This window comes from Miniopterus schreibersii (genome assembly GCF_964146895.1).
Source record: "Miniopterus schreibersii genome assembly, chromosome: 15".
In the NCBI taxonomy this organism is placed as follows: Eukaryota; Metazoa; Chordata; class Mammalia; order Chiroptera; family Miniopteridae; genus Miniopterus; species Miniopterus schreibersii.
In genome coordinates, this window is record NC_138115.1 from 45,989,954 (window position 1) to 46,002,290 (window position 12,337).

Below are 12,337 nucleotides of genomic sequence, written 5' to 3' on the forward strand. Positions count from 1 at the left end.
ACTAAGAAGAGGTTGAATATGCTTTTACATTTATAACTAATCTTGAACAGATACTTGATTTCTTCAAGGTTGGTGTAAAAGTATGAAGGCAACGTGCTGCCTTTCCTCAGATTTAAAGTCTGCTTTCTTAAACAGAAACCAGGATTTAAATATACATAAACACAAACCCCCAGTCAAATGGCAAGGAACTCCTTTTATATTTTGTTTGAATGCCTGTATTGTGAATGGCATAGAAAGGAAGATTCCGAGAAGGAAAAGGGCATTTATGGAGCAACCAGCTATGTACAGTACATTCTTAGCACTTTCATGTCCAGTACGGTCTTAGTTCTCACAAATCCTCCTTCAGGGCAGCTGTTATGGTTCATGCTCATAGATGGAAAAACAGACAGGGAATCCATGGTTAAATAGCTAGTAAGTGACAGAGAATTAGAGCCCATCTAACTTCAAAACCCTGATGGTAAACCTTGCAGTTTTAAAAGTTTGTGTCATCTTAGCAGGTTCCGCAAGTCTGATGTAGGATTCAAAAAAGACCCACTGTTTTGCACACTTACTAGATGGTGTCTCTTTAAATGGACTTTGGTCTAGTGGGCTTTGGATTCTTTAACCAGCGTCAGTAATGGTGGCCCAAAGTCAGAAATATAGAAAGTAAGAAAACCATGGCTTTTAAGTGCGTTTTGAAACTTATATTTGAATTGGAATGTCACCTTTCTGGAAATTAACAGTATTTCAAACAAATTACAGAAAACACAAATGCTAACCTGCAAGAATCTTGAAAGCTGCCTGTCCTGTCCTCAAACATCTTTTTTCTGGTCTTCATTTTATGACAAGATCGAGTAGCAGCGTTTCTCAGATAGTCTTGGAGAGAGCTGTTCTCTTTGCCCATGAAGTGTCTTGAGCTTGCCTGTCTTGGGTGTAGGATGTAACTAAATACTCTTCTTGAGACCTCTCCTGGTAGTAAGCCAAGGGAGAGGCATAGAAGAATCTCACATTACTGAATAGAAATGGTGACCAGGGTAGTGCTCCTTTAGCCCTTGGCTTCCGTTTCTTCTCTGAAGGACTGTAGGTACCATGAGGAAAACACTTAATTCAGACGGTAGAAACTGTGTAGGGAGCTAAAAGCAAAAGTGTTGGTCTCCATCTGAGTCAGGCTGGGCTCCTCCACATTCATCTGCCTCATTTCTATCCCTTCTGTCTGCTGTGGATCTTCACCACCACCGGTTCAAATTCCCAGCCTGAGATTGGTTCATGTCCTGTCCTGTCCTTTCCTAGAACCCCTTGCTGTAGCGTTGTTGTCTTCACTGACTCAAGGCATAAAAATTAAGCAGTTGTCTTGGAAAACTAGGCTTTTTATCAGTAATAAAACTGTCCTAAAACAAAACATCCATGCACATCTGTTATCTGGAAGCATTAATTCTTGGGAGCTAGACTTTAAGGTTGTGGAGCAGTGTGTCACACTAATTGAAGAATCTAAACATATCTGTAATTTGTAATATATTTCATTCCTAAGACAAACTAATGATGTCCTATGATTTTTCTTTTAATTTCAGCAAGACCCATATATCGCATCTATGGAACACCATACCGATTGGGTAAACGACATTGTCCTCTGTTGTAATGGGAAAACGTGTAAGTATTTCCTGGGTAGTGGGCTTCAGGGAATTTTAAATTAATTTGATGCATTTTTTTCATTTTTCATGTAAGCTTTTTATTGCAGTATAGCACATGTACAGAAAAGCATACACACCTTGAGAGTACAGCTCAATACAATTTTACAAGGTGAGCACCTGTATCAAGAATAGATCACCAGAAGCGTCCCCCGCCCTGTGCCACCTTTTCACTCACTACCCCTTGCCCCAAGGTACCTGCTCCTCTGTCTACTAAACACTGTAGATTAGGTTTGCCTACATTTGAACTGTAAATAAATAGACTCATACAATATGTATTCTTTTAACCTTATTAATTTTTTTTTTCTTATTATGGTAGGATCCATTTCTTGTGTTTTTTTTTCAGTCTGTGTTACAGAAATTTTCCCAATCAAATTAGTTCACCTGGAACTTTAAAAAATGTTTGCCCTGCATATTTAAAAAAATATTTGAGACAGAATACAATAGGTTCTAGAAAAAGCTTTACAATATATATGTACTATGTGTGTTTGTGTGTATGAACAGGTGTTTGAATTAAGAGTATTATAAATATTCAGGGGTGTGTGTGTATAAATATCAGTTTGAAACAATTGTTTTATGATAAGTCTTTAAAATGGTGATAAGTTATACTACTAAGGTGTTCGTTAATTCTTTGCCTCTTCTAGTAATATCTGCTTCTTCTGACACGACAGTAAAAGTATGGAATGCACACAAAGGATTTTGTATGTCAACATTAAGGACACATAAGGTAAAACAACTAACTAAATATTTCCATTTTCAGTGTCTGTAGTGTAATATTGGGATCTCAGTACTTTATGTGGCTCATTTTCTTATTGATCTACCATGTAGATCATAGTACATGTGTTCTATTACAGGATTATGTAAAGGCCTTAGCATATGCCAAGGATAAAGAACTGGTAGCATCGGCTGGGTTGGACAGACAAATATTCCTTTGGGATGTGAATACTCTAACAGCATTGACTGCCTCAAATAACACTGTCACAAGTAAGGTGTTTGAAAAAATTTCTTTGAAAGTACTCCAAGTTGACATAAATAAAGAATGGTTTATAAAGCATCTTTGATAAGTTTGCACTGAGACAGTGGTTCATATTTAGAGAGTGCTTCTACCTGTAGCATTCTAGCCCCCAAGAGTATGTTTGAACAAGAGGAGCTAGTTCCTCACTGCAGTATAAAAATGGTAACCTCTCCAGGTATCACCTGGTGTTTTTGTACGTGTGCATGTCTTAGCTCCCTAGCTAAAGAATAAGTTCCTCTAGGGCAGGAGAGTCTGTCTTACTACTACTTTGTATCTCCCACAGCATTGCCTGGCCCAAAGCCACACACTCAGCAGATATTGTTGATGGAGGTGGTAACTACCAGACAAAGTAGGCAGTTTCTGACTTTTAAAAGTGTTACTGTATATTAAGAGTCTTTGAGTTAATGGCCAAGATGGTAAATACCCAAAGCAAAGAAAGAAAAGATTTTCAGTACTAACTTTACAGGATCTTTTCAGAGCAGCCCTAAAGAATCCAGCCAATTCCAGAAGCGTTCAGGGAGGCCAGGGTGCAGGGAGAGGCCATTCAGAAATGTTCATAGCAAACTAATAGCATAGGTGCCTCATCAACTAAGAGGTCTCAGATTACCAGGTCAGACCCATACAAGTCTGGACTGGAAACTCAGCCTCGTGCTTGGCCCAACCTACTAGAGTCCTCTGGCCAGGTGTCAGGAGGGACTCTAAGGAGCACATTTTTGGCTAAGCCTGGCCTGGAATGTCTGTGTTCGGGACATGGCCTGAGCTATCTAGATCCCTGTACTACAGATTCAGTTTGTCATGCTTGTGGAATACTCACATTGGCATAGCTAAGGCACTTCTAATGAACCCGAGTGTGTGCCAAGAGGGGTGAGTTGGGAGGCTGATGTTTATAATTTTTTGATTATCTTTTTGCTTTTCCCCAGGAAATATGTGAAGTCTAAACACTGTTCTCCCCTTGTTCTTGATTTGCCACCTGTGCACTGCCTCAGGGATCAGTAGCTGGTCCCTGCTGGGGCTGTCACGGTCCATCATTTAGCTCTCTAGATGTGAGGCCTGCCTCAGAGACACTAACGAGGGGACAACGCAGAGAAGCAGGGCAGTCCCAGGTCCAAGGCCAGGTGTAGAGGTTCCAGATTTCGTAACACATGTCTTGCTTAGGATCGCTTAGAGAGGATCTCACATCAGGGTTTTTTTTATGATTATAGAAATAATACTAATAGCTAACATTTGTTGAGCACTTCCTACATGCAGTTACTTTTCTGAATACTTTACATATATTAACTCTTTTACTTAACACTTCTCAGTATGCTTGTTTATATTTATTCTTTATTGTAAAATTAGGATCATACTATATAGTTTTATATGCAATTCTTTTCACTTCTGTGATACTGTGTTCAGAATCAAAGGGCATGAACATGATTCTTGCTACATGTTGCCTAATTTCCTTCCAGAAGAGTTGTACCAAATTATCCTCCCGCAAGCAATGTATGAGAGTGCCATTTTACTGGGGGTTTTGATAATTGAATATTACCTTGTTTTCTTTTTAATCTGACTTTGTGAAAATAGTATTTTTGTTTTTATTTGTGTTTCTTTGAAAATAGTGAGTTTGGACATATTTTTCACATATTGGCACATGTATGTCTTTGAAAATACATTGCTTATGTGGATAGTTTTGAGATGACAGTGCAGTTCAATTTAGCAAGTATTTCTTAAGCACTGTGTTTACTCAAATCCAAAGAAGATGTAAAACTTGATGGCAATATTATTATTTAGAATCCTCTCTATTATAGACTTCTTTAGAGCTCTCATAAAGATAAGATTTTCTAAATTGAATAATTAAACTTGCAGTTTTTGCTGACTGTGTACTAAACATCTGATGGTTTTGTTAACATTTAGCTCCATTTATCCTTAATAGCTTCTTCTTTAAGTGGGAACAAAGATTCCATTTATAGCCTGGCAATGAATCAACTGGGAACAATAATTGTCTCAGGGTCCACTGAGAAGGTAAGAGAGGTGCTTAAAGGGGGTATTTTATCTCTAGAAAACAAAGACACCAAAATAACTCGGTCTGTGTAATTACTAAATATATAGACAGTGGTTTTGCCTAGTGGGATGCTAAAAGAAAGGTTTTATTTGAACAAATAAGAGTATAACTATGTAATTACTGTCGTGTGTGGTGATGGGGGTGGGTGGATGGGGTCTCGAAGGCCTGTGCATTTTTGGACATTAACGAGGCTTCCTCTGACTTGGAAAGGGAGCCGTAGGCAGTGGCCATTGGCAGAAGCAGTATTTCTTTCTCAGAATTTAATGGTTGTCATTTGATTTATAAAAGTCATCTATTCAAATTTGATTATGTATGGACTCAGTTTGTGCGTAACATTTTGTTAAAATTTACAGGTTTTAAGGGTATGGGATCCAAGAACATGTGCAAAACTAATGAAGCTTAAGGGGCACACGGATAATGTGAAGGCTTTGCTGTTGAACAGAGATGGCACCCAGGTACGCAGTTCCCTGGGGACATTCCCCTGATCACTTCATGCTCTTAGCTTTGTCCATATTGGACTGGCTCATATGGTCTCCATGGACCTGGCCAACTTTCTGAAGTTCCTCCCCACTACTACACTGCATGCCTTGTTACCCATATATACATTTATGAATGCGCTTTTGCCCGAGATGGTTTAAATAACAGGTAAATGCACTTCACGTGAAGCCAGCTGATTCACCCCAAGCAGAGGCAGTGGTGTGGTACTACGTTAAACCTGCCTGTCAGCCTTAGAGTGCGTAATTAGTGGGTATCTTCCCTCCTCCGGTCCTTCCTCCATCCCCTTGCCTTATTGACCCCTAAAGACTGAATGTAAATTTAACCACCGACAATACACCACTTTTACGTTAGGGAATTGATCAACAAAACAACTATAACTACTCACTTGGGGGAAAGAGGGGAAAAAAGAAACCTTTACTTGCTGATTCTCAAACTCTTGTGATACAGAAGAGAGTTATCATTACTGGGCCAGAGTTCGTATTGCATCCTGCAGAATTGCCCAGCAGGCTCCTAATCAGGGTCTCTGGTGGCATGTAAGTCAAGGGCTTACGATGTGTAATAGGCCAGTGAACCCCCGGGACGGCAGCCTACTGCCTCAGCTCCTCTGTTGTAGAGTAAGACCCTTATTTAGCAAATCTTAACGATTTAAGGCCTGTCACCATTGCACTTGTTTTGATTGGTGCCAACATCACTGGGGTGAGGCACTTTTCAGAGGCAGAAATACAGGTTGTTACGGTGTGCGTTTGACAGTGTGGAGTCAAGAGAGAAGCCAGTGCAGAGCAGGGGAACTTTCAGACAGGTTTCTAACCCTAACTTTCTTTGTTCCCAGTGCCTCTCTGGCAGTTCTGATGGGACAATTCGCCTTTGGTCCCTTGGTCAGCAGAGATGTATAGCAACGTACCGGGTCCATGATGAAGGAGTTTGGGCCCTGCAAGTCAATGACGCCTTCACGCATGTGTATTCCGGAGGGAGGGACCGGAAGATTTATTGTACAGACCTAAGAAACCCTGACATTCGAGTGCTGATTTGTGAAGAAAAAGCACCAGTTCTCAAGGTATGTGATATATATATTTCTTATTTAATTTAATTTTTTAAATTGATTTGAGAGAGAAACATCGATGTGAGAAAGAAACATCGGTTGGTTGCCCCTGTATGTGCCTGTACATGCCCGACCGGGAATCGAACCTCCACCTTCTGGTATATGGGACAACACTCCAACCAGCTGAGCCACACCGGCCAAGGCAGTATGTCACATATTTTAGTTTTATATAATTAAGATTGTTACATCTGTTAGCCAAATGTACATTTGAAAATTTGTATATAGGAAAATCTGTACTAAAACATGAATCAATTGTGAGAGTGTAAAAAAGATTATTTTAACATTTTTGTTAGTCACATGTAGAAGAAATGGTGACTTCTTGGGCACATCAGGGATGCCTGGCTCTCCCACTGGCGAATCCTAGTGGGATTGCCCCGCATCACTCCTGAGATCGCCTGGCTTTTCTAACCTGTCGTTAGAAGGGGAGTATGAGGAGTTCAGGTGTCTGAGCTGGTGGCAAAGCAGACCTGTGTCCCCTGCCTCAGGAGAGGGAGGGTGTGGAAGAGCTCTCCTGAAGGGGGAACAAGCTGGCTCAGCTCCACACCGGCACTCCCTCAGAAGTACTTGAAAAGCCATCCGTATTGACACCTGCTAAAAGTAAAGCCTAGGCTGAAAAATGTCCAGTCATAGGACAAAATGTTCAGCCTCACTGGTATTCCTAGAATTGCACATTAAAACGCAGGAATTTCCCAGATGTAAAATGGAGGCATGAAGAATAAAGACAGCCTACCTTGTCTTCTCAGAAACCATCTGGAAACAACAGCAAATACCCATCACCTGTGAAACTGAGTGGCATCTGAAACCCAGTCCACGGGGTAGGAGGGAGGGCTGAAAGGGAGTAGGGAAGGTGAGGCGGTTGAGAGGATGCCTGTGGTCTAGGAGCTCACACAGAGCTGGCCGAGTGCAGTTCTCTAGAGTAGATGACACATCCTCATGGGGAAGCCAGTAACGCCTTGGAGAAGCAAGAGCACCGTAGAGAAGCAAGAGCATTGGGGCGAAATCACAGGCACAGCATGTGTGCAGGAAGCAGGCTGATGGGGGGCAAGCTGGGAGGAGGAGCACTGCGCCGTGAGTTCTGCAGCTGCAGGATCTCTTGGCTCTGGCAGACAGCCATGTGTTAGAAGGAGCATCACTCAACTGAGAGGATTCCTGCTTGTTGGGAGCCAGCCCTGCTCCACAACTCTCATCCTGCAGTTTCCTGGTACAGGAAGAACAGTGGGCAAATGTAGAGTGACTCTTTGTATAATATGTGGGCATTTGTATATTTTGTATGTTTAGTATTTTAAAAATGCAGAAGGGCACACAGTAAACTGTTCGCAAGTACACTGACCTTAGGTGAGAGGGGGTACCTCAGGTGGAGGTACTTTTCACTTTTGCTGTGTTGTTTTTTTACTACAAACATTTTCAAAGAAAAAATAAACATATTTCTTTGTTATTAAGAACATAAAAACAAACAAAAGGGTAGTAAAAAACAAAAAATTCTGGTAAGTCCTTTGGATTGTACCCATTCAGATTCTTTAAATTAACCACACTTAAAACTTTAAGTCACCACTACTACACTTTTATAGGGTCGTGAATTTCTTTAGCACAGACTCCCTTGTTGATCTTTTAAATCCCTAGCTTTTAACACGTGCCATGGTATAGTCAACACACAAATGTTGAATGGACGCATTGTTTAATAATGTATAGCTGGTCCTGGCAGCTCAGAAGAGTCAGCATTCCACAAAGCAATATTTTTGTGCATTGTTTTCAGATGGAGCTTGATAGATCAGCTGACCCCCCTCCTGCAATCTGGGTTGCAACAACTAAATCTACAGTAAATAAATGGGTAAGTGAGCCATTGTACACTTGGCAAAGGATTGAAAACATGTTCTTTGTTATCATGACCTGCCAGATACCTGTAGCAAATGCTACTTGTGAACCTGACTTTCAGCATGCCTTTCAACAGTGGCAGAAATCCGAAAGCCCCCATGAATACAGGTGTGAGCCTAAGGGTTGTACAGAAATTAAGGTAGTAGTCCAAATGAAGCTTCTGACGACTGTCAGGAGCCAAGAAATATATTTGATGTGCTTAGAATAGGCACTGTAGCCTGATACAGTCAGTAGGTATCAGTACAGCTCTGACCTCATGAAGCTGCATTTGAAAATAGGCAGCCCAGGTACCAACATAGCAGGGAAGCTCATTAGGTTTCTGTTTTTCTAAACAGAGAAAACAAAACTGCTTTCAAATTTATTTCCTTTTTCTTCATAGTATGAAGAACAAGGAGAGAAATAGAAGTCATCAAAAGTACTATTAATTCTTAAATCTTAATTAAAGAAGATTTTACATTTTCTTACCAGGCTATTTGTGGATAACAAAGGAGAAAGTATTTACATTTATTTCTGTCCATATGCAGGTCAAGTGGTCTTTCTCTGTGCTTGTATCAGATGTTGTATGTCTTGTCTGTCGTGCCAGTTTGAGATCAACATCGTTTAACTGGAAGAGTGCCTCGTGTTCTCTCCAGAAAGACAATAGTCCCTTCTTCATGTTTGTTTTGGTTTTTTAAATCACGATAGATAATTGTACTTTGTCACTGTGTATTTTCTGGTTGATGTTACTGTTGGGTTTTTCTCATTTGCCAGTTCTTTGTTTTTCTTGCCACTTTAAACAGATTGGCAAAGCTTATAAAGCATAAAATGATTAAATACTGAATTTTATTCCTTCAGACACTGAAGGGGATTCACAATTTTAGAGCCTCTGGGGATTATGATAACGACTGTACAAGCCCTGTAACACCTCTGTGTACACAGCCTGACCAGGTTATTAAAGGTGAGTAAGGAGACCAAAGGCACCGTCCCTTCTGTGGGGATTAACTCTAGTTACGAAGAGACTGACAAGTAACAGATGACCTTCCTCTAAATGTAATTCTCATGTCCACAAAAGACTCATAATAGCATATTGATCTGTTTTTAATAGGAGAAAAACATGTAAACTGCTGTTCAGTGGCTTCAGAACATGGGCTTCCTTCAGTTAATCTCAGCCGGCATCGGAGTAGTCACGGTCTTGGTAGAGCCAACAGCCATTTTGAAAAATATAGAGAGTTTAATGTCACCTTTTGGCACAAGCCAGACAAAGTCAGATCTGGTCCTTGAATTCTGCATGCTTCAGCTGGGACCGTGGTGTCAGAGTTGGAGGTTAGAGTACTGAATGGCACGTCCAAGAACAGACTGTCCCTTCAGGGCGTAGAGAGGAGGAAACGGGGAGCAAGGTGACAGAGCTGGGCTGATGCAGAGGTTTCCTGTCGTCACTCGGGCTTTCCCAGCGGGTAAAACTTCACCCTCAGCATTCTCAACTAGCAGCCCCTGGAGAAGTGAGGAGTCTTTTAATCTAGAATCTGTTATTAAAATCACATTTTTTTTGATTGACCTTAAATTGCCTTAGGTATGATTGTATTACATGTGCCTTCTCACTTGCCTTCTCCTTCCTGGTGGTTGGTATGATTTCTGTTCTGTTACATGCAGTTAACAGTTATAGCCGTACTGCGAATGTAAATGTAGTAGGAGGATTGTTTTGCTAATTGTGTGGCTTTTTCTCCTTCAGGTGGTGCTAGTATTATTCAGTGCCACATTCTTAATGATAAGAGACATATATTAACCAAAGATACCAATAATAACGTGGCATATTGGGATGTATTGAAGGTGAGTATCTTTTTTTTTTTTAAATGTATCTCTGTTGATTTCAGAGAGAGGGAGGGACAGGAAGAGAGAGAGATAGAAACGTCAAGGATGAGAGTGTCATTGATCAGCTGCCTCCTGCATGCCCCCAACTGGGGATCAAGCCCACAATCTGGGCATGTTCCTTGACCAGGAACCCAGCCGTGATCTCCTGGATCCTAGGTCGATGCTCAACCACTGAGCCACGCCCAGCTGAGCTCTTTTTGTATTAAATATAGGTTACCAAATCATGTATCCCATATATGATCCCAGTATAATAAATACATAAGTTTTTATTTCTTATCCCAAGATACTAAATACATAAAGATTTAGTTGCAATACTTCATTTGGGGGTGGATTCTTATGTGCATATTAGATAAAGCTATAGTTTCCTGAAAGAGAATATTTTTAGGTTTTTAAAATTTTTTAATTATAATAGTTATTTGAAGGTAAATGCTCTAAAAACAAATGTTTGGCCACATCTTTTTAAAATCTTTTAGACTCCATATCATGTAGGCCAGTGTGAAAATTGTAAAATTTTGAATAGCTAAGCCAGAATCAAATTAACTATTATCCTCTCTTTTTTATGTATAGGCAAGTAAAGTGGAAGATCTGGGCAAAGTGGATTTTGAAGATGAAATTAAGAAAAGATTTAAGATGGTGTATGTACCAAATTGGTTCTCAGTAGACTTAAAAACAGGGGTAAGTTAGCAGTTGATATTTGTGCATTTTGGAATAGTTGAAAATTTCTAATATAGCTCAAAATTAATTATCATTAGTTACACAGTCCTGTTTTAAGTGTGAAAGAAAAAAATTATGTTAATTCTTGCAAAATGCAGTTTAAATACCTTTTGGTATCCCCGTAAATCAAATTGTAGTTGCATTGAATTACACGAAACATATTTTGGTTCTGAATCTGTGGCTTAGCACTTTGGTGAAATAGCACAAATAAAGAAGGTTTAGATACTTATTTGGAGAATGTATTCAGTGGAATGCCACTAACAATTCTCATTTTTGACAGATGTTGACTATTACCTTGGATGAGAGTGACTGTTTTGCTGCTTGGGTTTCTGCAAAAGATGCTGGCTTCAGCAGTCCCGACGGGTCAGATCCAAAACGTGAGTGTGTCCTTCCGCCTCCTTGTCACAAAAGAAGGTGGCATGTGCTGTCTTCCCTTTGTGCTCATCTTTCTAAGAGTCCGTCCTGCCCAGCCGGGCATGGCTCAGCGGTTGAGCGTCGGCCTAGGATCCAGGCGATCAGGGTTCGATTCCCGGTCAGGGCACATGGCCGGGTTGCGGGCTAGGCAGCCGATCAATGACTCTCTCATCATTGATGTTTCTATCTCTCTCTCTCCCTCTCCTTTCCTCTCTCTGAAATCAATAAAGATATATTAAAAAAAAAAAAAAAAGAATCCGTCCTCTTGTGCTGATGATGTCTTTGGTCAGGATTCTCCTAAGAATGTAACATGTACCTGATATATACAAATACAGTTTTAGTGGCTTTACATGGACATAGCCTTTTAAAGAATGCAGCTCCCGTTGTGTTTGTTCATTTTTAAAGAATGGCTATATCTGAACAACCAGATAGAATATGTTTACTCCATATTGCCACCGCCTTAAACATTCAAAGATAAAATTTTAATAGACTTGGCAAAATCTCCAAAGTCTTGCTTTTAAACATCGTTGGCATTGGGTTAAAAATTTAACATCAGGATATATGGAAACTTATTTTTCTTTCCCTCTATTTTTAGGTGAAAACTAGTAATTCCACTTTTTTTCTTTTTAATTAACTCTTTTGCAGTGAACTTGGGAGGACTTCTACTCCAGGCGCTCCTAGAATATTGGCCCAGAACACATGTGAATCCCATAGATGAGGAAGAAAATGAAGTAAACCATGGTCCGTGCTTTTCCGTCAGAATAAGTGATGAAAAATTACTCAGAAGTTAGAGAGACTTAGACTGGTTATTATTTTAAGAACCATTTTAAGCATTTGCTAAATTGTGAGAGAATATTTGTGGTGTGCCCAGTTTATTGCCTTCCCTTCCACATCCCAAAGTAAGACTATCCACCCAGTCTTAACTGAAAACCCAAGAAACTTTCAGCCAGTGACACTGCTCAAGATAGAATAAACACTGTATATTCACATGACTTTTGTCCTTAAAAGTAGGCAGCTTAGCAGGCTTATTCCAACGCTGTTTCTCAGAGTACTGTGGATCTGCCAAAGCCAGCTATTAGCTGCATCAGAAAGCTAAGGATGGCCTACTTCTGGTGGTCAGCAGTGACGAGGACCTCCTGTCAGACTTCGTTCTGGCTGACTGACTCACCCGT

At 40.3% G+C, this 12,337-nt stretch overlaps 1 protein-coding gene across 8 annotated transcripts in view; it reads left to right on the forward strand.

Annotated features, from left to right (window-relative positions):
- WDR48 (WD repeat domain 48) overlaps positions 1–12,337 on the forward strand; it is a 32,064-nt gene that overhangs the window by 10,195 nt on the left and 9,532 nt on the right. For 4 of the 8 annotated variants that reach the window (XM_081160789.1, XM_081160790.1, XM_081160791.1 and 1 more), the window contains exons 3-15: positions 1,548–1,626; positions 2,309–2,391; positions 2,519–2,648; positions 2,963–3,028; positions 4,592–4,680; positions 5,074–5,175; positions 6,048–6,272; positions 8,071–8,145; positions 9,024–9,126; positions 9,898–9,995; positions 10,605–10,712; positions 11,032–11,128; positions 11,811–11,906. In XM_081160789.1, coding sequence (XP_081016915.1) covers positions 1,548–1,626; positions 2,309–2,391; positions 2,519–2,648; positions 2,963–3,028; positions 4,592–4,680; positions 5,074–5,175; positions 6,048–6,272; positions 8,071–8,145; positions 9,024–9,126; positions 9,898–9,995; positions 10,605–10,712; positions 11,032–11,128; positions 11,811–11,906 — 1,351 coding nt within the window. The remainder of the gene's footprint in view (positions 1–1,547; positions 1,627–2,308; positions 2,392–2,518; positions 2,649–2,962; positions 3,029–4,591; positions 4,681–5,073; positions 5,176–6,047; positions 6,273–8,070; positions 8,146–9,023; positions 9,127–9,897; positions 9,996–10,604; positions 10,713–11,031; positions 11,129–11,810; positions 11,907–12,337) is intronic. The other 4 variants (XM_081160796.1, XM_081160793.1, XM_081160794.1 and 1 more) reach the window with 1 other exon arrangement.